The sequence below is a fragment of the Hemiscyllium ocellatum genome, chromosome 26 (assembly GCF_020745735.1).
Source record: "Hemiscyllium ocellatum isolate sHemOce1 chromosome 26, sHemOce1.pat.X.cur, whole genome shotgun sequence".
NCBI lineage: Eukaryota > Metazoa > Chordata > Chondrichthyes > Orectolobiformes > Hemiscylliidae > Hemiscyllium > Hemiscyllium ocellatum.
The window spans coordinates 54,151,089-54,175,662 of NC_083426.1; the positions used below are offsets into that span (position 1 = coordinate 54,151,089).

The following is a 24,574-nucleotide window of genomic DNA, read 5'->3' on the forward strand; positions in this document are numbered from 1 at the left end:
TGCTATGTGTAAGTGAGTATCAGAAAAGGAGGTTAGTCCAGATAAATGTGTGCCTGAAGAGATGGTGCAGGAGGAAGAACTTTAGATTTCTGGGATGTTAGGACTGTTTTTGGAGATTGTGGGACCATTACAAGTCAGATGGGTTCCAATTGAACCAACATTCTTGTAGGGAGGTTTGCTAGTGCTTTTCGGGAGGGTTTAAACTTACTTGCTAGGGGGTGGGATCCAGAGCGAATGTTCAGCGAGGGAGATGAGTGGCAGCAAGTGAGTCAAGGAGGCATCAACATTACAGGCCAGTTAAGACCCATGGGAGTTTGGCAGGATTGGGTGGTATTTAATGTAAGAGTCTGATGAAGAAGACAGATGAGTTCAGAGCACAAATTAAAATGTATGATGTCATTGCTGGCACGGAGTTTTGGTTAAGGGATTGGCAGGTTTGGCAGCTCAATATTCCAGGAAAAAGGGTAATCAGGTGAAACAGGGAAGGAAATAAAACAGCAGGTGTCACAATTTTGATCAGGGAATCTCTTAACAGCAGTTAGGAGGGACAGTATCTTTGAAAGATAGTCAAATCAAGCAATATGGATAGAACTTAAAAACCAGAAAGGAGGCAATCACATGGCACAGAGCGTACTGTAGGCCCCCTGACAGCCCAAGGAAAGAGCAGATATCTCAGCAAATTTCAGAGAAGTGTAAAAGTAATGGGGTAGCAAAGCCGGAGGTTTTAACTTCCGCAACATTAACTGGCCTAGTCATAGTGTGAAAGAATTTGAGGGGGCAGAGTACTTATAAATGCATCCGGGAATTTAACCCTGATAAATCTGAGCTGACACGCTCAGGAGAGAGTATTCAATGAAGGGTACTCAACAAGACACTAGGGGAGCAGAGGGATCTTGGGTATTGGTCCACTGACCTCTGAAGGAAGCAGGATTGACTAAAAAGGCAGACGGAACACTTGCCTTTATCAATCAAGACAGATTATAAGAGCAGGGAAGTTATGTTAGCGCTGAACAAAGGGCCACAGAGGGATCACTGTGTACATTTCTGGTCACCTCATGATAGGAAGGATATGACTGCACTGGAGGGGGTGCAGAGGAGATTCACCAGGGTGTTGCCTGGGATGAAACGATTCAGTGATGAAGTGAGACTGGATAAGCTCGGGTTGGTTTCTTTAGAGCAAAGAAGATTGTGAGGAACCCTGATAGAGGTATTTACGTTTATGAGGGGCATGGACAGGGTGAGTCGAAAGCAGCTGTTCCCCTAAGTTGATTGATCAATAACAAGGAGATATAATTTTCAAGTGAAAGGCAGGAAATTTAGAGAGGAGCTGAGGCAAAATGTTTTCACCCAGAGGGTAGTGGGGGTCTGGGATGCACTGCTTAGGAGGGTAGCTGAGGCGAGAAATCTCACAACTATTAAAAGTACTTGGATGAGCAGTTGACAGGTCATAACATTCAAAGGTACGGGCCTAGTGTGGGAAAGTGGGACTAGTCCAGGGAGCAGTGTATTTATGGAATTCCAGACCCAATGGGCCACAGGGCCTCATCTGTATTACATAGAACATTACAGCATAACCTTCGGCCCTCGATGTTGCGCCACCTGTGAAACCAATCTGAAGCCCATCTAACCTACACTATTCCAGTTTCATCGATATGTTTATCCAATGACCATTTAAATGCCCTTAATGTTGGCGACTCTACTACGATTGCAGGCAGGGCGTTCCATGCCCTTACTACTCTCTAAGTAGAGAAACTACCTCTGACATCTGTTCTATGTCCATCATCCCTCAATTTAAAGCTATGTCCCCTTGTGCTATCCATCACCTTCCAAGGAAAAAGTCTCTCACTATCCTAACCCTCTCACTATCCTAACCCTCTGATTAGCTTGTATGTCTCAATTAAGTCACCTCTCAAACTTCTTCTCTCTAACAAAAACAGCCTCAAGTCCCTCAGCCTTTCCTCATTAGATCTTCGCTCCATACCAGGCAACATCCTGATAAATCTCCACTGAGCCCTTTCCAATACTTCCACATCCTTCCTATAATGGGGCAACCAGAAATGTACGCAATACTCCAAGTGCAGCTGCACCAGAGTTTTGTACAGCTGCAGCATGACCTTGTGGTTCCGAAACTTAACCAATAAAAGCTAACACACTGTATGCTTTCTTAACAACCCTATCAACCTGGGTGGCAACTTTCAGGAATGTACATGGACACCGAGATTTCTTTGCTCATCCACACTTCCCAGAATCTTACCATTAGCCCAGTACTCTTTATTCTTTTGCTGCTTCCAAACTAAATCACATCACACGTTTCTGCATTAAACTCCATCTCTCAGTCCAGTTCTGTAGCTTATGTGCCTCTGTAACCTGCAACATCCTTCAGCACTATCCTCAACTCCACCAATCTTAGAGTCATGTGCAAATTTACTGACCCATCCTTCTACACCCTCATCCAGGTCATTTATAAAAATGACAAACAGCAGAGGCCCCAAAACAGATTCTTGCGTTACACCACTTGCACCTAAACTCCAGGATGAATATTTCCCATCAATCACCACCCTCTGTCTTCTTTCAGCTAACCAATTTCTGATCCAAACCACTAAATCACCCTTAATCCCATGCCTCCATATTTTCTGCAATAGCCGACCGTGGGGAACCTGATCAAATGCATTACTGAAATCCATATACATCACATCAACCACTTTACCCTCGTCCACCTGTTTGGTCACCTTCTCAAAGAACTCAATAAGGCCTCATGTTTGTGAGGCACAGCATACCCTTCACAAAATTGTGTTGACTATTCCTAGTCAACTTATTCCTTTCAAGATGATTATAAACCTTATCTCTTTTAACCTTTTCCAACACTTTACCCACAACCAAAGTAAGGCTCAATGGTCTATAATTACCAGAGTTGTCTCTACTCCCCTTCTTGAACAAGGGGACACATGTGCTATCCTCCAGTCTTCTGCCACTATTCCTGTTGAGAATAAAGACATAAAGATCAAAACCAAAGGCTTTGATCTCCTCCCAGGCTTCCCAGAGAATCCAAGGATAAATTCCATCCGACCCAGGGGACTTATCTATTTTCACATTTTCCAGAATTGCTAACACCACTTCCTCGTGAACCTCATCCCATCTAGTCTAGTAGCCTGAATCTCAGTATTCTCCTCAACAACATTGCCTTTTTACAGTGTGAATACTGACAAAAAATATTCATTTAACACTTTCCCATCTCCTCGGACTCCACACACAACCCCCCACTACTGTCTATGACTGGCCCTAATCTTACTGTAGTCTTTTTTTTAAATTCCTGATACACTTATAGAAATTTGAGGGTTTTCCTTGACTATAACTATCAACGACTTCTCATGTTCCCTCCTGCCTCTTCTTAGCTCTCTCTTTAGGTCTTTCATGGCTAACATGTAACTCTCAAGTACCCTAACTGAGCCTTCACATCTCATGCTGTCATAAGCCTTCTTCTTCCTCTTGACAACATCATAGAGTCATGGAGATGTACAGCACAGAAACAGATCCTTCGGTCCAATGCATCCATGCCGACCAGATATCCTAACCCAATCTAGTCCCACCTGCCAGCACCCGGCCCATATCCCTCCAAACCCTTCCTCTTCATATACCCATCCAGATACCTTTTAAATGTTGCAATTGTACCAGCCTCCACCACATCCTCTGGCAGCTCATTCATGTACCACCCTCTGCATGAAAATGTTGCCCCTTAGGTCTCTTTAATATATTTCCCCTCTCACTCTAAACCTATGCCCTCTAGTTCTGGACTCCCCCACCCCAAGATAAAGACTTTGTCTATTTATCCTATCCATGCCCCTCATAATTTTGTAAACCTCTATAAGGTCACCCCTCAGCCTCCGATGCTCCAGGGAAAACAGCCCTAGCCTATTCAACCTCTCGCTATAGCTCAAATCCTCGAACCCTGGAAACATCCTTGTAAATCTTTTCTGAACCCTTTCAAGTTTCACAACGTCTTTCCAATAGGAAGGAGACCAGAATTGCACGCAATATTCCAACAGAGGCCTAACCAATGTCCTGCACAGCCGCAACATGACCTCCCAACTCCTGTACTCAATATTCTGACCAGTAAAAGAAAACATACCAATGACTCCACTTTCAAGGAGCTATGAACCTGCACTCCAAGGTCTCTTTGTTCAGCAACACTCCCTAGGACCTTACCATTAAATGTATAAGTCCTGCTAAGATTTGCTTTCCTAAAATGCAGCACCTCGCATTTACCTAAATTAATCTCCATCTGCCACTTCTCAGCCCATTGGCCCATCTGATCAAGATCCTGCTATGATCTGAGGTAAACTTCTTCGCTGTCCACTTCTTCAAAAAACTCAAATCAAGCTTGTGAGACAAGATTTCCCACACACGAAGCCATGTTGACTATCCCTAATCAGTCCTTGCCTTTCCACAGACATGTAAACCCTGTCCCTCAGCACTCCCTCCAACAACTTGCCCACCACCGAGGTCAGGCTCACTGGTCTTTAGTTCCCTGGCTTGTCCTCACCACCTTTCCTAAACAGTGGCACTACGTTAGCCAACCTCCAGTGTTTCAGCACCTCACCTGTGACTGTCAATGATATCAATATCTCAGCAAGATGCCCAGCAATTACTTCTCTAGCTTCCCACAAGTACACCTAGGATACACCTGATCAGGTCCTGAGGATTTATCCAACTTTGTGCGTTTCAACACATCCAGCACTTCCTCCTCTGTAACCTGGACATTTTTCAGATGTCACCATGTATTTCCCTACATTCTATCCCTTCCATGTCATTTTCCACAGTAAACACTAATGCAAAATACTCGTTTCGTATCTGCCCCATCTCTTGCAACTCCACACAAAGGCCGCCTTGCTGATCTTTGAGGGGCCCCTATTCTCTCCCTAGTTACCCTTTTGTCCTTCATGAATTTATAAAAACCCTTTGGATTCTCCTTAAGCCTATTGGCAAAGCTATCTCATGTCCCATTTTTGCCCTCCTGATTTCCCTCTTAAGTATACTCCTACTGCCTTTATATTTTTCTAAGGATTCATTCAGTCTATCCTGTCTATCCCTGACACAGCTGAAAATGTGTTGCTGGTTAAAGCACAGCAGGTTAGGCAGCATCCAAGGAACAGGAAATTCGACGTTTCGGGCATAAGCCCTTCATAAGCCATTCCTGATGAAGGGCTTATGCCCGAAACGTCGAATTTCCTGTTCCTTGGATGCTGCCTGACCTGCTGTGCTTTAACCAGCAACACATTTTCAGCTCTGATCCCCAGCACCTGCAGACCTCACTTTTTATTCCCGACATATGCTTCATTCTGTTTCTTGATCAAACCCTCAATTTCTTTAATCATCCAGCATTCCCTATACCTCCCAGCCTTCCCTTTCACCCTAAGACCCTAATACTGTCTCTGAACTCGTTATCTCATTTCTGAAGGCTTCCCATTTTCCAGCCGTCCCTTTACCTGCGAACATCTGCCCCCAATCAGCTTTCGAAAGTTCTTGCCTAATACCGTCAAAATTCACCTTCCTCCGATTTAGAACTTCAACTTTTTGGTGTGGTCTATCCTTTTCCATCACTATTTTAAAACGAATAGAATTATGGTCACTGGCCCCAAAGTGCTCCCCCCACTGACACCTCAGTCACCTGCCCTGCCTTATTTCCCAAGAGTAGGTCATCCACATATTGAATCAGCACATTTTCTTGTACACACTTAACAAATTCCTCTCCACCTAAACTCTTAACACTATGGCAATCCCAATCTATATTTGGAAAGTTAAAATCCCCGACCATAACCACTCTATTATTTTACAAATAACTGAAATGGCCTTACAAATTTGCTTCTTAATTTCTCACTGACTATTGGGGGTGGGGTGTATAACACAATCCCAATAAGGTGACCATCCCTTTCTTATTTCTCAGTTTGATCCAAACTACTTCCCTGGATGCATTCCCAGGAAAATCCTCCCTTAGCACAGCTGTAATACTATCCCTTATCAAAAACAAACACCTCCCCCCCCCCCCCCCCCCCATCCCCACTCCCCACCTCCCTTTCTGTCCTTTCTATTGCATTTGTATCCTGGAACATTAAGCTGCCAGTTCTGCCCATCCCTGAGCCATGTTTCTGTAATTGTTATGGTATCCCAATCCCATGTTCCTAACCATGCCCTGAGTTCAACGTCCTTCCTTGTTCGGCCTCTTGTACTGAAATAAATGTAGTTTAATTTATCAGTCCTATCCTGTTCTCTGCTTTGTCCCTGACTGCACTGACTGTTTAACTCACGTCTTTTCTCAACTGTCCCAGTCTCAGATCGATCTCTTTCCTCACTATTGCCCTGGGTCCAATCACCCCTTCCCCCTCCCCCCCCCCCCCCAACCTTACTAGTTTAAGTCCTCCCAAGCAGCTCTAGCAAATCTCCCTGTCAGTCTATTAGTCCCCTTCCAATTCAGGTGAGATTCAATTTCTTTAGTAAACCATGGCTCCCCTGCTTGACCACTTCCTCACTGTCTGACAGGTACAGTAGCTGTTCCTTGTATAAGTTCTACATTTCTATTGAGCCCGTGCAGTGCAATTTCCCTCCCCATCCTATGCTTCCTAAATCTTGCCTAATTGCATCATAATTGCCTTTCCCCCGGCTATAACTCTTGCCCTGCGTTATATACCTGTCCCTTTCCATTGCTAAAGTAAACATAACCAAATTGTGGTCACTATCACCAAAGTGCTCACCTATCTCTAAATCTAACACCTGGCCAAGTTCATTACCCAGTACCGAATCCAATGTGGCCTCGCACCTTGTTGGCCTGTCTACATACTGTGTCAGGAAACCCTCCTGCACACATTGGAGAAAAACTGACCCATCTAAAGTGCTTGAACTGTAGTATTTCCAGTCAATATTTGGAAAGTTAAAGACTCTCACAGCAACTACCCTGCTACTCTCGCTCCTATCCATAATTATTAGATTAGATTCCCTACAGTGTGAAAACAGGCCCTTCAGCCCAACAAGTCCACACCGACCCTCCGAAGAGTAATCCACCTAGACCCATTTCCCGCTGACAATTGCACCTAACCTACGGGCAATTTAGCCTGGCCAATTCACCTGGCCTGCACATCTTTGGATTGTGGGAGGAAACCGGAGCACCCGGAGGAAACCCACGCAGACACGGGGAGAATGTGCAAACTCCACACAGATAATCACCCAAGGCTGGAAGCTTTGCTGTCCTTTCCTCGACATCTATGGAACTATTCGGAGGCCTATAGAAAACTCCTTTCCTGTTTCCAACCTCAGCCTATATTACCTCAGTAGATGAGTCCTCAAATGTCTTTTCTGCCACCGTCCTTGACTAACACTCCCAACTCTTTTACCGTCTTCTCTGTTTTTACTGAAACATCTAAATCCCAGAACCTGCATGAACATTCCTGTCCCTGCTTTGTTCATGTCTCTGAAATAGCCACAACATTTCCCAGTTATTAATCCATACTGCAAGTTATAGAGTCATAGAGTCATAGAGATGTACAGCATGGAAACAGACCCTTCGGTCCAACCCGTCCATGCCGACCAGATATCCCAACTTAATCTAGTCCCACCTGCCAGCACCCGGCCCATATCCCTCCAAACCCTTCCAATTCATATACCCATCCAAATGCCTCTTAAATGTTGCAATTGTACCAGCCTCCACCACATCCTCTGGCAGCTCATTCCATACACGTACCACCCTCTGCGTGAAAAAGTTACCCCTTAGGTCTCTTTTATATCTTTCCCCTCTCACCCTAAACCTATGCCCTCTAGTTCTGGACTCCCCATCCCCAGGAAAAAGACTTTGCCTATTTATCCTATCCATGCCCCTCATAATTTTTTAAACCTCTATAAGGTCACCCCTCAGCCTCCAATGCTCCAGGGAAAACAGCCCTAGCCTGTTCCACCTCTCCCTGTAGCTCAAGTCCTCCAACCCTGGCAACATCCTTGTAAATCTTTTCTGAACCCTTTCAAGTTTCACAACATCTTTGCGATAGGAAGGAGACCAGAGCTGCACACAATATTCCAACAGTGGCCTAACCAATGTCCTGTACAGCCACAACATGACCTCCCAACTCCTGTACTCAAGACTCTGACCAATAAAGGAAAGCATACCAAACGCCTTCTTCACTATCCTATCTACCTGCGACTCCACTTTTAAGGAGCTATAAACCTGCATTCCAAGGTCTCTTTGTTTAGCAACACTCCCTAGGACCTTAGCATTAAGTGTATAAGTCCTGCTAAGATTTGCTATCCCAAAATACAGCACCTCACATTTATCTGAATTAAACCCCATCTGCCACTTCTCAGCCCATTGGCCCATCTGGTCCAGATCCTGTTGTAATCTGAGGTAACCCTCTTCGCTGTCCACTACACCTCCAATTTTGGTGTCATCTGCAAACTTACTAACTGTACCTCTTATGCTCGCATCCAAATCATTTATGTAAATGACAAAAAGTAGAGGGTCCAGTACCGATCCTTGTGGCACTCCACTGGTCACAGGCCTCCAGTATGAAAAACAACCCTCCACCACCACCCTCTGTCTTCTACCTTTGAACCAGTTCTGTATCCAAATGGCTAGTTCTCCCTGTATTCCATGAGATCTAATCAGTCTCCCATGGGGAAACGCCTTACTGAAGTCCATATAGATCACATCTACTGCTCTGCCATCATCAATCTTCTTTGTTACTTCATCAAAAATCTCAATCAAGTTTGTGAGACATGATTTCCCACCTACAAAGCCATGTTGACTATCCCTAATCAGTCCTTGCCTTTCCAAATACATGTACATCCTGTCCCTCAGGATTCCCTCCAACAACTTGCCCACCACCGAGGTCAGGCTCACTGGTCTATAGTTCCCTGGCTTGTCCTTACCACCCTTCTTAAACAGTGGCACCACACTTGCCAACCTCCAGTCTTCTGGCACCTCATCTGTGACTATCAATGATACAAATATCTCTGCAAGAGTTCACCCACCTTATTCTGGATGTTCTTGGCATTGAAGTAGACACACTTCAAACCACCTTCCTGCTTGCCGGTGCACTCTTGCGACCTTTAAACCTTGTTTCTGACCTCACTACTCCCAACTTCCTGTACACTAGAACTACAATTCAGGTTCCCATCCCCCTGCTGAATTAATTTGAATTCTCCCGAAGAGCATTAGCAAATCTCCCCCCAAGCATAATAGTACACCTCTGGTTCAGATGTCAACCATCCTGTTTGTAGAGATCCCACCTATCCCAGAATGAGCCCCAATTATCCAGGTATCTGAAACCCTCCCTCCTGCACCATCCCTATAGCCACGTGTTCAACTCCTCTCTCTCCTTATTCCTCACCTCGCTAGCACGTGGAAGGGGGAACAAACCAGAGATAACAGCTTCCTGACAAAGGGCTTTTGCCTGAAGCGTCAATTTCCTGCTGCCTGACCTGCTGTGCTTTTCCATCACCACAATCTTGACTCTGATCTCCAGCATCTGCAGTCCTCACTTTCTCTGAAGATAACAACTCTGTTTGTTCTAGCTCTAAGTTTCCACCCTTGCTCCCTGGTTTCTGCCTTAAATCCCCATCTCTCTTCCTACCTATGTCGTTAGTGTCCATGTGGACCGCTCCCCCTTCTCCTCAAGAATCCCGAAAACATGATCCGAGACATCACAAACCCTGGGATTTGGGAAGCAACACAGCAACCTTGAGTTTTTCTCGTTCCTACAGAACCTCCCATCTGTCCCTCTAACGATGGAGTCCCAATGACTAATGCTCTGCTCCTCCCCTGCTTCCCTTCTGAGCAACAGTGACAGACTCTGTGCCAAAGACCTGTACCCCATGGCTTACCCCCGATAAGTCGGGTCCCCCAACAGTATCCAAAACTGTACACTTGCTATTGAGGGAAACAGCCACAGGGGATCCCTGCACTGTCTGTTGGTTCCCTTTCTGTTCCCTGACTGTAACCCATCTGCCTTTTTCTTGTACCTGAGGAGTGACTACCTCCCTGTAACTCCTCTCAATAACCCCCTCTGCCTCCCAAATGATCCGAAGTTCATCCAGCTCCAACTCCAGTTCCCTCATGAGGTTTTCGAGGAGCTGGAGTTGGATGCACTTCCCACAGATGAAGTGGTGCCCCTTACCTCCCACATTCTGCAGGAGGAACATTCAACTACCCTAACCTCCATTCCCACTATTCTAAATTCCCAAAGAGACTATTGAAAAATAAAGAATAAAAACACTAGTTACTTTACCAATCCAGCGCACAGAATCTTGTTTTCTGGTTAAAGAAGGATGAGTGGGCGGTGCTACCTAAGTAGTGTTTCAGATAATGCAATCCACCAAAATATATTACTTCCCTTCCTCAGCAGTCCCATGTCCACTCCTGTTCAGCACGCGCTCTGCCTATTCATGAGGTAAGTTTCTAAAGCAGTGATTCACTTTCCCATCAGCCCCTTGGACACTCCTGCTCTTCCTGCTGCTGAACATAAAATGGAGGGTTCCAATGCTCGGGGTAAGTTTTAAATCAGTGACCCACCTTCCCATCAAACCCCTGGTCGTCACTCCTGCTCTTCCTCCTGCTGAATACTGGAGACGGAAAGGGAACCAGCAGACACTGCAGGGATCTCCTGTGGCTGTTTCCTCGATATTAAGTATACCGTTTTGGATACTATTGGGGGGGGAAACGACGTATCAGGGGTAAGCCTTGGGGTACAGGTCTCTGTGTTGCATGATTCTTTGAGAGCTTTTTAGGCCAGCACATAGAAGGCCTTACCACAGCGTGCCTGGTCCTGGATTTAATTTCAGGTAGTAGAGTGGTTGAAGTATCAGTGGGGAGCATTTTGCAGACAGTGATCATAACTCTGTTAGATTTAAGGTTGCTATGGGGATGGGGCTGAAATCAATGTTCTAAACTAGGGAAGGTTGATTTTAACAAGGCCAGATATGATTTTTGCCAGTGTGGACTGGGAGCAGATATTTTTAGGTAAATCTGGATATTGAAAGAGAGACAGGATTGCATAGAGAGAAAAAGGGAGGATTTTGGCAAATACCGAGGGCTCAAAACAGCAGAATGCGCAGAATGTACAAAGGAGAACAAAGAATGAGAATTAAGAGAACAAAGGAGGAGCATGAAAGGTAATATAAAGAAAAAAAACAAATTATTTTACAAGTACCTTGAAGGTAAAAGGATAACGAGGGAAAGAGTAGAGATAACTAAGGAGCACATTGGTAACTAAGGATCATAGTGAAGCCAGAAGCTGTACATAGGGTTCAATATTTTCTGCCAGCATTCACAAGTGACAGTGTATAGAAATCAAGGAGAATGACAGTGGTACAATAAAAGAAAGTTGCACAGACAGAGAGGAGGATTGAAAGTAGCTAAATGTCCAGGACTGGATGAAATATATCGCAGGCTATTAAGTGAGATGGGAGTACATGCAATAGTTTTCAACTCCTCTCTGCCACTGGAGGATAGCCATTGTTGTACCTTTATTTAATAAAGAAGCGAGAGATAAACCAGGTAACTGCAGGCCAGTCAGTCTAACCTCAGTGGTAGGGAAACTACTGGAAGCAATTCCAAGCGACAGAATTAACCTGCACTTGGAGAGGGAGGGATTAAGCAAGAACAGTTAGCACGGCTTTGTTAAGGCGAGGTCATCTGACCAATTTGATTGAATTTTTCGACCAGGTGACAAAGTGTGTAATTGAGGGCAATATATTTGAGGTAGTTTACGTGGACTTCAGCAAGATGGTTGATAAGGTTGTATACGGGAGGCTGAGAGTGAAGCTAAAAGCCCCTGGGAATCCAAGGAAATTTGACAAATTGGATCCACCATTGGCTGAGTGACAGGAAGCAAAAGGTGATGGTCGAGGGTTGTTTTTCAAATTGGAAGATTGTGTTTAGTGGGGTCCCACAGAGACCAGTGTAAGGTCCTTGTTATTTGTGGTTTATTTAGATTTGAATGTGGGAGAGTTGATCAGTAGGTTTGTGGATGATGTAAGTAATAAACAGGATTTCAATTAGATTACTCGAGGATATTGACGGCTGGTCAGATAGGCTGATCAGTGGTAAATGGAACTCAATCCAGATAAATGTGAGGTGATGCACTTGGATAGGACAACAAGACAAGGCCCTGATGAAAGATAGGTCCTTGGGAAGTACTGAGGATCAGAGGGACCTTGGTGAACATGTACAGTACACTGATCCCTTAAGGAAGATAAAGTGGGAATCTGGAACTCACTGCCTGTAAGAAGTATTTAAATGTACACTTGTGATGCCAGGACATACAAGGCTCCGGGCCAAGTGCTGAAAAATGGGATCAGAATAGTTAGGTGGTGGGTTTTGACTGTTACAGTCTCAATGAGCTAGAAGGCCTTTTTCTGTGTTGTAGACTTCTAAGACTATTCTCAATTAGATTTACTTCTAACTATGGAAGTCAGTTACTGAACGTAAGAGGCTGCCAGTACACTTTCAACAGAAATAATAAAATGTTTATTGTACAAGAAAAAAAGACACTAAAGAAAAAGTCATAAAGTCATAGAGTCATACATCATGGAAACAGTCCAGCTGGTCCATACCAACCATGTTTGCAAACTAAACAGTCCTGCCTGCCTGCATTTGGCACATATCCCTCCAAACCTTTCATTTCATATACTTACCCAAACGTCTTTTAAATGTTGTAACTGTCCTGCATTCCTCTGTCAGTTCATTCCACACACTAACCACTTTCTGTGTGAAAAAACTGCCCCAAATCTTTCTCCACTCACATTAAAAAATATGCCCCCTAAATTTGAACTCTCCCGCCATAGGGAAAAGACCTTTGCTATTCACCTCACATACACCTCTCATGATTTTATAAATCTATAGAAGGTCACCCCTCAATCTCCTACACTCCAGTGAAGGAAGTCCCAGCCCACCCAGCCTCTCCTTATAACTCAAACCCTCCATTCCCAGCAACAGCCTGGTAAATCTTTTCTGAACCCTCTCCAGTTTAATAATAAGGGGCTCGGTGGTTAGCCCTGCTCCCTCACAGTGCCAGGAACATGGGTTCAATTCCAGCCTCGGGCCACTGTCCGCGTGAAGTTTGCACATTCTCCCCATTTCTGCATGGGTTTTGTTGGGTGCTCCGGTTTCTTCCCACAATCCAAAATGTGTAGGTTAGGTGAGTTGGCCATGCCAAATTACCCATAGTGTTCAGGGATGTGTAGGCTAGGTGCATTAGTCAGGGGTAAATATAGGGTAGGGGAATGGGTCTGGATTTGGATATTCTTCAGAGGGTTGGTGTGGACCTGTTGGGCCGAAGGGCCTATTTCCATACTATAGAGTTTCTAATTCCAGTTCTAATTCTAATCCTTCCTATAACAGGGCAACCAGAACTGCACACTGTACAAACATCAGAAAAGGATTCAAACTCACATGACGATTTTAGCACAGCAATATCCTTGCAAACTCTCAGACATCCATCTCCACACTAAAACTCCTTGCATTCTATGCATTCACTAGGTGTTTTTTTGCCTTCATTTCACATCCCTCCAAGACCTCCAAAGCAAACTGCAAACTGAACCCCCTGTAACTTTAATTTCAAAACTGTAAGTTCTTAAAGTCAGCTTATAGCAATATCTTAAAGATTCCATGCTGGGGACCTGAACACTTCAGCACAACCACAGACAGACTGACTAACGGACTGCTGTTGTGTTCTGTCTCTCTGTAATGTGTCCCATGGTTCAGCCAGAGGTTTTCCACCAGTGTGCCGTAGCACACGAGGCAAGAAATGTGCCCCAAAATTCTCAGGAAGCAGCGCTACTTTGTGTACACTTCCAACACTGCTCATGGGTGGAGATTCATCAGTGCACATGCAGGGAGGGTGGGAAGTCTGCTTGTTGCAGCCTTCTTACAGATTCAGTCTGAGCACACACAACGATTGATGATCAAACCTCTGTAATGAGAAAATATTTGCACATGGTGCACTAAAGAGGTACACAGTTGTTGAACTGGTTTGCCTGCCTGGACTCATTTCCATGTTAACACTGAACTTAAGGTGAGTGTTTTTCAAATAGTTTTAGTTAAACCATCAATCTAATCTTAGAATAGATTCTAAGAAGAAATCTATGTTTCTTATCAAGAGGCGATTCCTCTGCTAATTCAATCGATGAAACATCTGAACCAAAGGAAAACAGTAAGAATTGTTCAGAGGTAATATAATGAGAGCTGTCTGGCCTTTAGATTTTCATGCTCCTTGCCCGAATGTCTCAACAGCAGAGAGAAATTGGCAAACACTACAGTGGTGGCAAGTACATTAAGACACCATTTCTAGACAAAACATCCATCTCTTAAGACCAAACATTCAGTACTCGAAGAGCTTGAAATAACAAAACATCAAGTTGCCTCAATGTCTGATGGAGCGTTTGAAAATACTGGATAAAGCTGAAGAGGTTAGTTACCTGGTGGCTGAGCTGGTTGCAAAATCAAAGAAGCCCTATACCATTACCGAAAAAAACTCTCAGCCGAAACCTTAATCTTGCCTTTATGTAAAAATATCGAAGTTGGGTCAGAACCTGATGCTGCAAAAGAAATCAACTAAACTCCACTCTCTGATAATACATTTAAATGGCCATCTGACATGTCAGATGACCTTCTGCAAATTGACACGTCCACTCGTACAAGCAGACACTGCTGACTGGTGCCATTCGGGAGAATGTTTTCTTCTATAAGAAGCTACCAACTTCTGCAACTGGTGAAGAAATACTTTGGTAACAAATACCGAATTGAGGGAAAACAAATTTGCCTGGGCCATGTTTTGGAGTATTTGCATTGACAGAGCAGCCTCCAGATGGTAAAGTCAAAATACTTAGGAGAAAATTACTGCAGATGCTGGAGTCTGTACTGAAAACAAAAATGCTGGAAATTACAGTGGGTCAGGCAGCCTTCGAGGAGAGACAGCCAGCTAATGTTTCAAGTCTCGAAATGTTAAAAAATTTGAATCAAAAAATGTGGTTATAAGGTGAAAGAGCACAATCTTGATATTTAGATCACCCACTGAATCCTCTACCATGAAGCTCATGTAGCCAAAACAATGCCACTAGAGTTAGTTAGCTGCAGTATTAGAGCAAGCCAGGAAAATCATGAATTACATCAGATCACAGCCATTGATATCCCATTTGTTCACTGTTTTGTGTGCAGAGGGGCCTAGTATTAAAGTGTACTGTTACACACTGAGGTGTACTGGTTACGACAGGGGAAGGTTCTCCCCTATGTTCATACATTCTGGAGAGAATTGACAGAAATTTAAAAAGGCATGAACTGCCTTCTAAGACTTACTTCCTGATGATTACTGATGATCTGGCTTATCTCACAGACATTTCCAGCCATCTGAATCAGCTGAATACCAAAACACAGGGTAGGAATGAGGTGATCCCGATCATAACAGATAAACTTGAAGCTTTCAGATCAAACCCAGCTAAGAGGAAGTCGCAGGGGTTCACTTCAGAGCTTTCCATTGGCATCATCAGCTGCAGACACAGCTGTCAAGATCCTCAGCCTCAGAGCACTACAAGAGAAGCTTGAATTCTATTTCCCTCAACAAATGTGAAAGACTATAACTAGATACGTGGTTCATTTAGTTCACCATCTTCTGATTCATCATAAAAGCTAATGTTAAAACATAAGGAGGAATACGCAGAGCTGTGGGTGGATGCACAATGAAGCTAAAGTTTGGAGAGGTGTCTTTGCCCATGTCTGACTGACCATGAATGGCCAATGATCTCTGATCACCGTATTACTGCACTCTTGCAAGATCCCCATTTACGAGCTAGCATTTTAATACTGGTGTACAAGAGAATTAACAGGATGGAACACTCATCAGTGGAGCAAGATTTGTAGGTGGCCTTCTTATCAATTCCTCCCCAGATCAAAATGCAGGGCCACATTTCCCACTAACCTGGTAAATTGCAATTTACTCAACTTTATTTTGATCTGATCCATTGTTCACAGATAGTTAGCAATAATACCACTAGGGCATTACCTCTCATTAATTGGCATAACTGAAAATGACTTAATAGGGAAGAGGCAGTTAAATATTGCAGCTGATAGCATATTCAGAAAGGATAGGGAGGGATAGCAGTGAATGTACAGGTTAGAGATAACAATGACAACAGTAAAAAGGGAACATAACTAACAATGGTTAGATACAGAATCCACATAAATTGACAGAAAGGCTAAGAAAGGATTGATCATATTAATTGGGATAATCCACAGGTCACCAGCTAAGGGAGGAGAAATCAATAAAATATATGGAACCACATTTTTGAAACAAACAAAGATATCAATTACCCACATATAAACTAAGAGTAAGAGGAGAATAGTGTGTAGGGATTGGAAACCAGAGGGGTATGATTCAATAAGTTAAGTTATCGGAGAATAAAAGAAAATTCACAGTAAAGCATTCTACAGCCACATAAACAACTAAAGAATAATGAGGATAGAGCCACCAAGGAGGAGATATGTAATGGCATACTGAATTGAATTTGCCTCAGTATTTACGAACAAGGGACATTTGTCATTAGAATGAGTACTGAGAAAGATACAAAGACATCTTAAATAGAGAGCGGATGTTAGTTCTGAAACTTGTCATACTGTTCGACACAAACTGAAGGAAACTTGGAAAGAAGCAAGGGAGGCACTGTTATTCATACACCAATAGAAAAAGATCAAAGTGTCACAGGACTGGCAGACAGCCAATACCTCAAAAGAGAGATGGATCCAGTCCAGGGATCCTAGCTAAATGTCCTGACCAGACAGAGATAGGTAGCAAGTTGTGAGGAACTTGCAGAGTCCAAAAGCAAGATCCATAGGTTTAAATGAGAGGACAAAAATATGGAAGATGAAGTTTAATGGGGGAATTTATGAGGTTAACCATTTGGTTGGGAAGAATGTAAAAACAGAATACTATTTAAAAGAAAAGTCTGTAGAACACTGCTGAAGGACCTCAGAAGCCTTCACACATGAATCATAACCTGGTTAGAATGCAGGTTCAGCAAGTAATGAGGAAGATAAATGGAACGTTAGCCAACTGGGATGGAGTGTGAAAATAGGGAAATAGTAGTCACACCTAGCACAAAGGAAGATGTTGTAGCTACATGAAATCAGTCATCTCAGCTCCAGGACATTTCTGCAGGAGTTCCTCAGGGTAGCATCCTTGGCCCAACCACCTTCAGCTGCTTCATCAATGATCCTACCTCGATCATAAGTCCAGAAGTGGAGATGTTCACTGATAACTGCACAATGTTTAGCACCAATCACAACTCCTCAGATACTGAAGCAGACCTTATCCAAATGATTAAATCCAGGCTTCAGCTAAAGACTGACAAGTAAACATTTGTGCCACACAAGTTCCAAGAAATGACAATGCTCAACAACAAAGTATCTAATCATCATCATTATAATGTTCAATTAGTCCCCAACATCAACATCCTGGGGGTCACCACTGACCAGAAACTGAACCAGATAAGCCATATAAATATTGTGGCTACAACAACAAGTCAAAAGATTAGGAATGCTATACTGAGTGACTCACCTCCAGATTCCCTAAAGCCTGTTCACCATCTACAAGGTACAACGCATTGTGTGATGGAATACTCCCCACTTGCCTGGATGAATGCAGCTCCAACAACACTCAAGAATCTGGATACCATGCTGGACAAAGAAGCCCACTTGATTGTCACCACATCCACAATCCATCGACACTCAGTAACAACCGTATGTACCATCGATAAGATGCACTGCAGCAATTCAGCAAGGCTCCTTAGACAGCATCTTGCAAACCCTCAACCACCATCATCAAGAAGGCTTGGGGCAGTAGATACAGAGGAACACTATCACCTCTAAATTATCTACAAACCAATTACCTAGGCAGTGACCAAATAAAACAAATCTCTTGCTACAACCGCACAGGGCATTGGTGAGACCACACCTGGTGCACTCTGTTTTGGTCCCCTTAGTTATGGAGGAAATACTTGTGTCGGAAGCAGTTGGAAGAAGACTCACTTGCTAATCCCCAGCTATTCAGCACTTAGAGCCTGCTCTGCCATTTAACATGATCATGACTGATCATCCGACTTGGTCCCATGTTCTCACTTTTGCCCCACATCCTTTGATCTGTTTAGCCCTAAGAACTAGATCTAACTCCTTCTTAAAAGCTTACAATATTTTGGCCTCACCTGCTTTCTCTGCCAGAGAATTCCACAGGCTCACCAATCTCTCATCTCGTTTCTAAACAGTCGACCCATATTCTTAGACTGTGACCCATAGTCTGGACCCAGTCATTGGGAACACCTTCCTGTCTTTACTGTTTAGTCCTGTGAGGATTTTGTAGGTTTCTGTGCGATCACCCCTCATTCATCTAAACTCCAGTGAATTTAGTCCGAACTAATCCAGTGTCCCTTCAACCATCAATCCTGCCACCCCAGAAATCATTCTGGTCAACCTTTGTCGCACTGCCTCTAGCAGACTAAAACTCCAGTAGTGGACTCAGCAAGACCCTGGATAATTGCAAGAGAAAATAAGGACTGCAGATGCTGGAGATTAAAGTCAAAAAGTGTGGGGTTGGAAAAGCCCAGCCGGTCAGGCAGCATCCGAGGAGCAGGAGAGTCAACATTTTGAACATGAGCTCATTCCTGATGAAGGGCTTTTACCTGAAACGTCGACTCTCCTGCTCCTCGGATGCTGCCTGACCGGCTGGGCTTTTCCAACCCCACACTTTTCAGCCCCTGTATAATTGCAGCAAGACATCCCTGCTCCTGTATTTGAATCCTCTCACTATGAAGGTCAACATATGATTTACTTTCGTCACTGCCTGCTACACCTGCTTGCTGGTTTTCAGCATCTGGTGAACAAGGACACTCAGGTCTCGTTGCACCCTCCTCCTTTCCCAATCTACTGCCATTCAGGAATTAATCTGGCATCCTGGTTTTGCTACCAAAGTGCTTCCTCTGCCATGCATGTGTCCACTCACTCAACTTGTTCAAATTATCGGAGATGGAGGGTGGTGGCACAGGGTTGTTTTTTGGACTGAAGGCCTAGGATCAGTGGTGATCCACAGGGATTATAGAACGTAGAATATAGAACAGCACAGTGCAGGCCCTTTGGCCCACGAAGTTGTGCCAAACATTTATTTTAATCTAAGATCAACCCCTCAATTTGCTGCTGTCCATGTACTTGTCCAGTGGTTGTTTAAATGTCCCTAATGTCTCTGATTCTACTATCACTGCTGGCAGTACATTCCGCGCACTCACCGCTGTGTGTAAAGAACCTACCTCTGACATCTCCCCTATACCTTTTCCCAATCACCTTAAAACTCTGACCCCTCGTGACAGCCATTTTTGGCCTGGGGAAAAATCTCTGGCTACCTACTCTATCCAAGTCTCTCATTACCTTGTACACCTCTACCAAGTCACCTCTCTTCCTCCTTCGCTCCAGTGTGAAAAGCCCGAGCTCACTCAACCTCTCTTCACAAGACAAGCCCTCCAATCCAGGCAGCATCCTGGTAAATCTCCTCTGCACCCTCTCGAAAGCATCCACATCCTTCCTATAATGAGGAAACCAGAACTGGACACAATATTCCAAGTGTAGTCTCACCAGGGTTTTATAGAGCTGCAGCAAAACCTCACAGCTCTTAAACTCAATCTCCTTGTTAATGAAAGCCAAAACACCATATGCCTTCTTAACAACCCTATCCACTTGGGTGGCAACGTTGAGGGATCAAGTACGTGGACCCCAAGATCCACTGTTCCTCCACACTGCCAAGAATCCTGTCTCTAACCCTATATTCAAAATTCAAGTTCGACCTTCCAAAATGAATCACATCACATTTATCCAGGGTGAACTCCATCTGTCACTTCCCAGCCCAGTTCTGTATCCTGTCAATGTCTTGTTGTAGCCTGCAACAGTCCTCGACACTATCTACAACATCACTGACCTTTGTGTCATCGGCAAATCTACTAACCCACCCTTCCACTTCTTCATCCAAGTCATTTATAAAAACTACAAAGAGCAGAGACTCAAGAACAGATCCCTGCGGGACACCATGGTCACCGACCTCCAGGCGGAAAACTTTCCATCCACTACCACTCACTGTCCTCTTTCGGCCAGCCAATTCTGTATCCAGACAGCCACATTCCCTTGTATCCCATACCTCCTACCTTTCTGAACGAGCCTACCGTGGGGAACCTTATCAAATGCCGTACTGAAATCCATACAACACATCCACTGCTCGACCTTCATCACCTTGTGTTGTCACATCCTCAAAGAACTCAATAAGGCTTGTGAGACATGATCTGTCCCTCACAAAGCCATGCTATCTTTATTCAAACTAGGTTTTTCCAAGTAATCATAAATCCTATCTCTCAGAATCCTTTCCAGTACTTTGCTTATCAGTTATGTAAGACTGATCCGTCTGTAATTCCCAGGAATTTCCCTACTCCTCTCTTGAACAGAGTAACAACATTCCCCTCCCTTCAATCAGCTGGTATTATTTCCGTGGAGAGTGAGGATGCGAAGATCATCGCCAGACATGCAGCAGTCTCATTCCTCGCTTCCTGTAGTCACCTTGGATATATCTGGTTCAACCCTGGGGGCTTATCTATCCTGATGGTTCCCAGAATTTCCAGCACATCAACATCCTTAATATCAATCTGTTCAAGCTTATTAACCTGATCCACTGTGTTCCCACTATCAACAACATCCCTCTCTCTTGTAAATACTGAAGCAGACGGCTCAGTTAGGACCTCCCCTACCTCCTCAGACTCCAGGCACAAGTTCCCTCCACTATCCCTGATCAGCCCTACTCTCTCTCTCTGCTCATTCTCTGATTCCTCACATACATGTAGTGCTAGGTTTACTGTTGTTTGTCAATTATATAAACAATTTGATTGAGGAAGCATGGTTAGTAAGTTTGTGGATGACACCAAGATTGGTGATTTGATGGACAGTGAAGAAATTTATCAAAGATTACAAGGGGATCTTGGCTAATTGGGCAAAAGGTCTGAGGAGTGGCAGGCAGTGATTAATTTGGATAAGTATGAGGTATTCTATTTTGGGAAGATGAATAAACGCAGGGGTACAGTTAATGGGTAGTGTTGTTGAACAGGGAGATTCAGGGATTCAGGTACATCATTCTTTGAAAGTTGTGATACAGGTAGAGGGATAGTTAAAGAAGCATTTAGCACATGTTCCTTCCTTCTCCGATCATTGAGTATAGGAGTTGCAATGTCATGTTGGTATTGAACAGGACACTGACTAGTGAGGCCACTTTCGGAGTACTGTGTACAGACACGGTCACCCTGCTGTAGGAAGGATATTATTACATTGGAGTGGGTTCAGAAAACATTTTCAGGATGTTGCCAGGACTGCAGGATTTGAGTTAAAAGGACAGATTGGATAGGCTGAGACTTCTTTCACTGGAGCACAGTAGGTTGAGGGGTGACCTTTATAGAGGTTTATAAAATCATGAGAGGCATAGATAAGGTGAATATCAAAGATCTTTTCCGTAGGGTAGGGGATAAGAGGGGAACAATTTTAAAAGGGACTGAATGGGCAGCTTTTCACACAGAGGGTGGTTTGCATATGGAATTAATCTAAAGGACATCATAGCTGCAGGTACAGGTACAACATTAAAAAGACATTTGGATAGGTATATGAATTGGAAATGTTTAGATGGGTATGGGCCAAACGCAGGCAAATGGGATGGGTTGAGTTTGGGAAACTTGGTTGGCAATGATGAGTAGGACTGAAGGGTCTGTTTCTGTGCTGTGTGATTCTATTACTTTATCACTGCAACTTTCTCACAGTTTCCACCTCCCACCCAGCTTTGTCTTATGAAGGAAAGGTTAAGCTGGTGGGGCCTGTACTCATTGGAGCTGAGCAAAATGAGAGGCAACCTTATTGAAACAAACAGGACTGTGAGGGACCTCAACAAGGTCAGTGCAGAGAATCAAGAACTAGAGGGGGACCAATTCAGAATAAGGGATCTCTGTTTAAAGCAGAGATGAGGAGGAATTTCTTCCCTTCGGGGTTATTAATCTTTGGAATTTTCCTGCTGAGAAGGCAATGAGAGTGGGTCATTGAATATATTCAAGACTACTTTAGGCACATGTTTGATCTACAGGGAGGCACAGCTTCTGGGTCAGGAGACAGCAAAGTGGAGTTGGAGGCCATAGTCAAGTCGGCCAAGGAGGAGCATACCCACGGAGTTCACCGGCCTCCCCCTGTGCCCTGTTCATATGCTGTTGTGAACGTATGCAAGCAATCTGGTCAAACTGTTATTGTCAGAAATGGCAGTGATGCCTTCTGTACTTACTGGGAACTCCCGACACCAAGCGCAATGGTCTTAACACACGGAACGCTCGAAGGGCCTTCACGTCAAAACCCGCACTCTTTGCTGATGGACTCAGATGCTCCAGGGCCACAGTACAGAGGCTGCAAAGGAAGGAGCAAGTGGGTTAGTCAGAACCCAACCTGCAACTCAACACTGAGCTTTCACAACCATTGAAGCAAGAGTCTATCTAACAGATGGAGCAACTGCTGACCATGCAGCTCCAAATCTCTCTTCAATCCCACACTCACTCCATGTTCTTCTGGTAAACACTCCCTACATACCCCACCTCAACTTAATCACATAAATATTCCATCACCAAGAACTCCTTGCTCCCCTCACAATCACATTCTATTAACCCTTAAATCAATCTCTATTCCCCATGTTATCATTCCCTGGTCCCTCTGTAATCATTCCCTGCTCTCTATAATTGCTACCTGCTCCCCAAATTGCAATCACTTCCTGTTCCCCACCTCCATAATTACTCCCTGCTCCCAACCAACTATACTAACTCCCTGCTCCCCCAGTAATCACTCCCTGCTCCCTCTGTAATTACTCCCTACTCCCTCTGTAATCTATCACTCCCTGTTTCCCTGTAAGCATTCACTATTTTAGTTTATTCACTCGTGGATGCGACATCACTGGCAGCACCAGCATTAATTGTCCATCCCTAGCTGCACTTGAGAAGATAGTGGAGAGATGTCTTCTTGAACCACTGCAGTAGACATGTAGACCCCCAATGCCATTAGGGAGGAAGTTTTGAGTTTTGATCTCATGACGCTGAAGGACAGCATGGTGAGTGGCTTGAGGGGAATTTGCAGATAGTGGTGTTTCCATGTATCTGCTACCCATTCCATTCTAAATGGAATGGAGTCTTGGTTAATTACTGTATGCATCTTGTAAACAGTATACCCTGCTACTACTGTGTATTGATGGTGGGGCTGGTGGGGGGGGGAGGATTATTTGTGGTTGTGGTGCCAATCAGGAAGTCTGTCTTGTCCTAAATGGTGTTCACGTTCTTGCATGTTGTTGAAACGGCTTTCTTCCAGGCTAGTGAGCAATGTGCCTAACGTGCCTTGGAGATTATGGGCAGGCTTAGGATCTGCAGGAGGTGAGTTACTCACTGCAGTATTCCCAGCCTCTGACCTGGTCAGCATGGACAAGTTAGACCGAAGAGTCTGTATCCACCCTGTATGACCCGATGACCCTATGTGACTAAAATGAAACAAAGCCAACTGCCCATAAAAATCAAAAAAACTGAGACTGGTGTAAATCAGAAACAGCAACAGAAATAGTTGGAAAAGTTCAGCAGGCCTGGCAACATCTGTGGAGATATCAGAGTTAACATTTTGATTTGAATGACCCTTCCCCAGTTTGAAAACGTTTACTCTGATTTCTCTCCACAGATGCCGTCAGACCTGCTGAACTTTTCTAGCAACTCCTTTAACAAAAACAGGAGTGCTGATGCTGGAAATCTGAAACAAAAATAGCAACATTTCTGGCAGCATCTGTGGAGAGGAAACAGAGTTAAGGTTTTGAGTCCAGTGACCTTTCTTCAGAACTGGACTTGAAACATTAATTCTGTTTTCTCTCCATAGATGCAGCTAGACATACTAAGTTTCTCCTGCAATTTCTGCTTTAGTTATTTATATGGCTAGACCAGTTCATGTTCTGGCCGATGGTAATGCCCAGGGGATAGTGGGGACTTAATGATGGAAATGCTATTGAATGTAAAGTGATGATGATTAGATTCTCTCTTGTTGTGAATGTTACTTGGTATTGTCTGCTCTAACCTGAACGTTGTCCAGGTCTTGCTGGATTTGGACACTGACCACTTCAGTATTCGAGGAGTCACTAGTGGTGCTGAGCATTATGTAACCATAGCGGACATCCCACTTCTGACCTTATGATGGAGGGAAGATCATTGATGAAGCAGCTGAAGGTGGTTGATTCTAGGACACTATCCTGAGGAACTCCTGTAAAGATGTTCTGGAGATGAGATGGCTGACCTCCAACAACCACATTCATCTTTTGATGTGCCAGGTATGACTCCAACCAGAGCAGAACTTCCCCCGACCACCCACCCCCCTCCCCCCCCGACTTCCATTGATTCCAGTCAAATGGAGTTTTGATAACAAGGGCAGTCACTTTCACCCTCACCTCTAGAATTCCGTTTTTGTCCATGTTTGAACCAA

The 24,574-nt window shown here is 44.1% G+C and overlaps 1 protein-coding gene across 2 annotated transcripts in view; it reads right to left on the reverse strand.

Moving 5' to 3' along the window:
* cacna1sa (calcium channel, voltage-dependent, L type, alpha 1S subunit, a) overlaps positions 1 to 24,574 on the reverse strand; it is a 227,286-nt gene that overhangs the window by 183,148 nt on the left and 19,564 nt on the right. For both annotated transcript variants that reach the window (XM_060845641.1, XM_060845640.1), the window contains exon 4: positions 22,365 to 22,483. In XM_060845641.1, the coding sequence (XP_060701624.1) occupies positions 22,365 to 22,483 (119 nt within the window). The remainder of the gene's footprint in view (positions 1 to 22,364; positions 22,484 to 24,574) is intronic.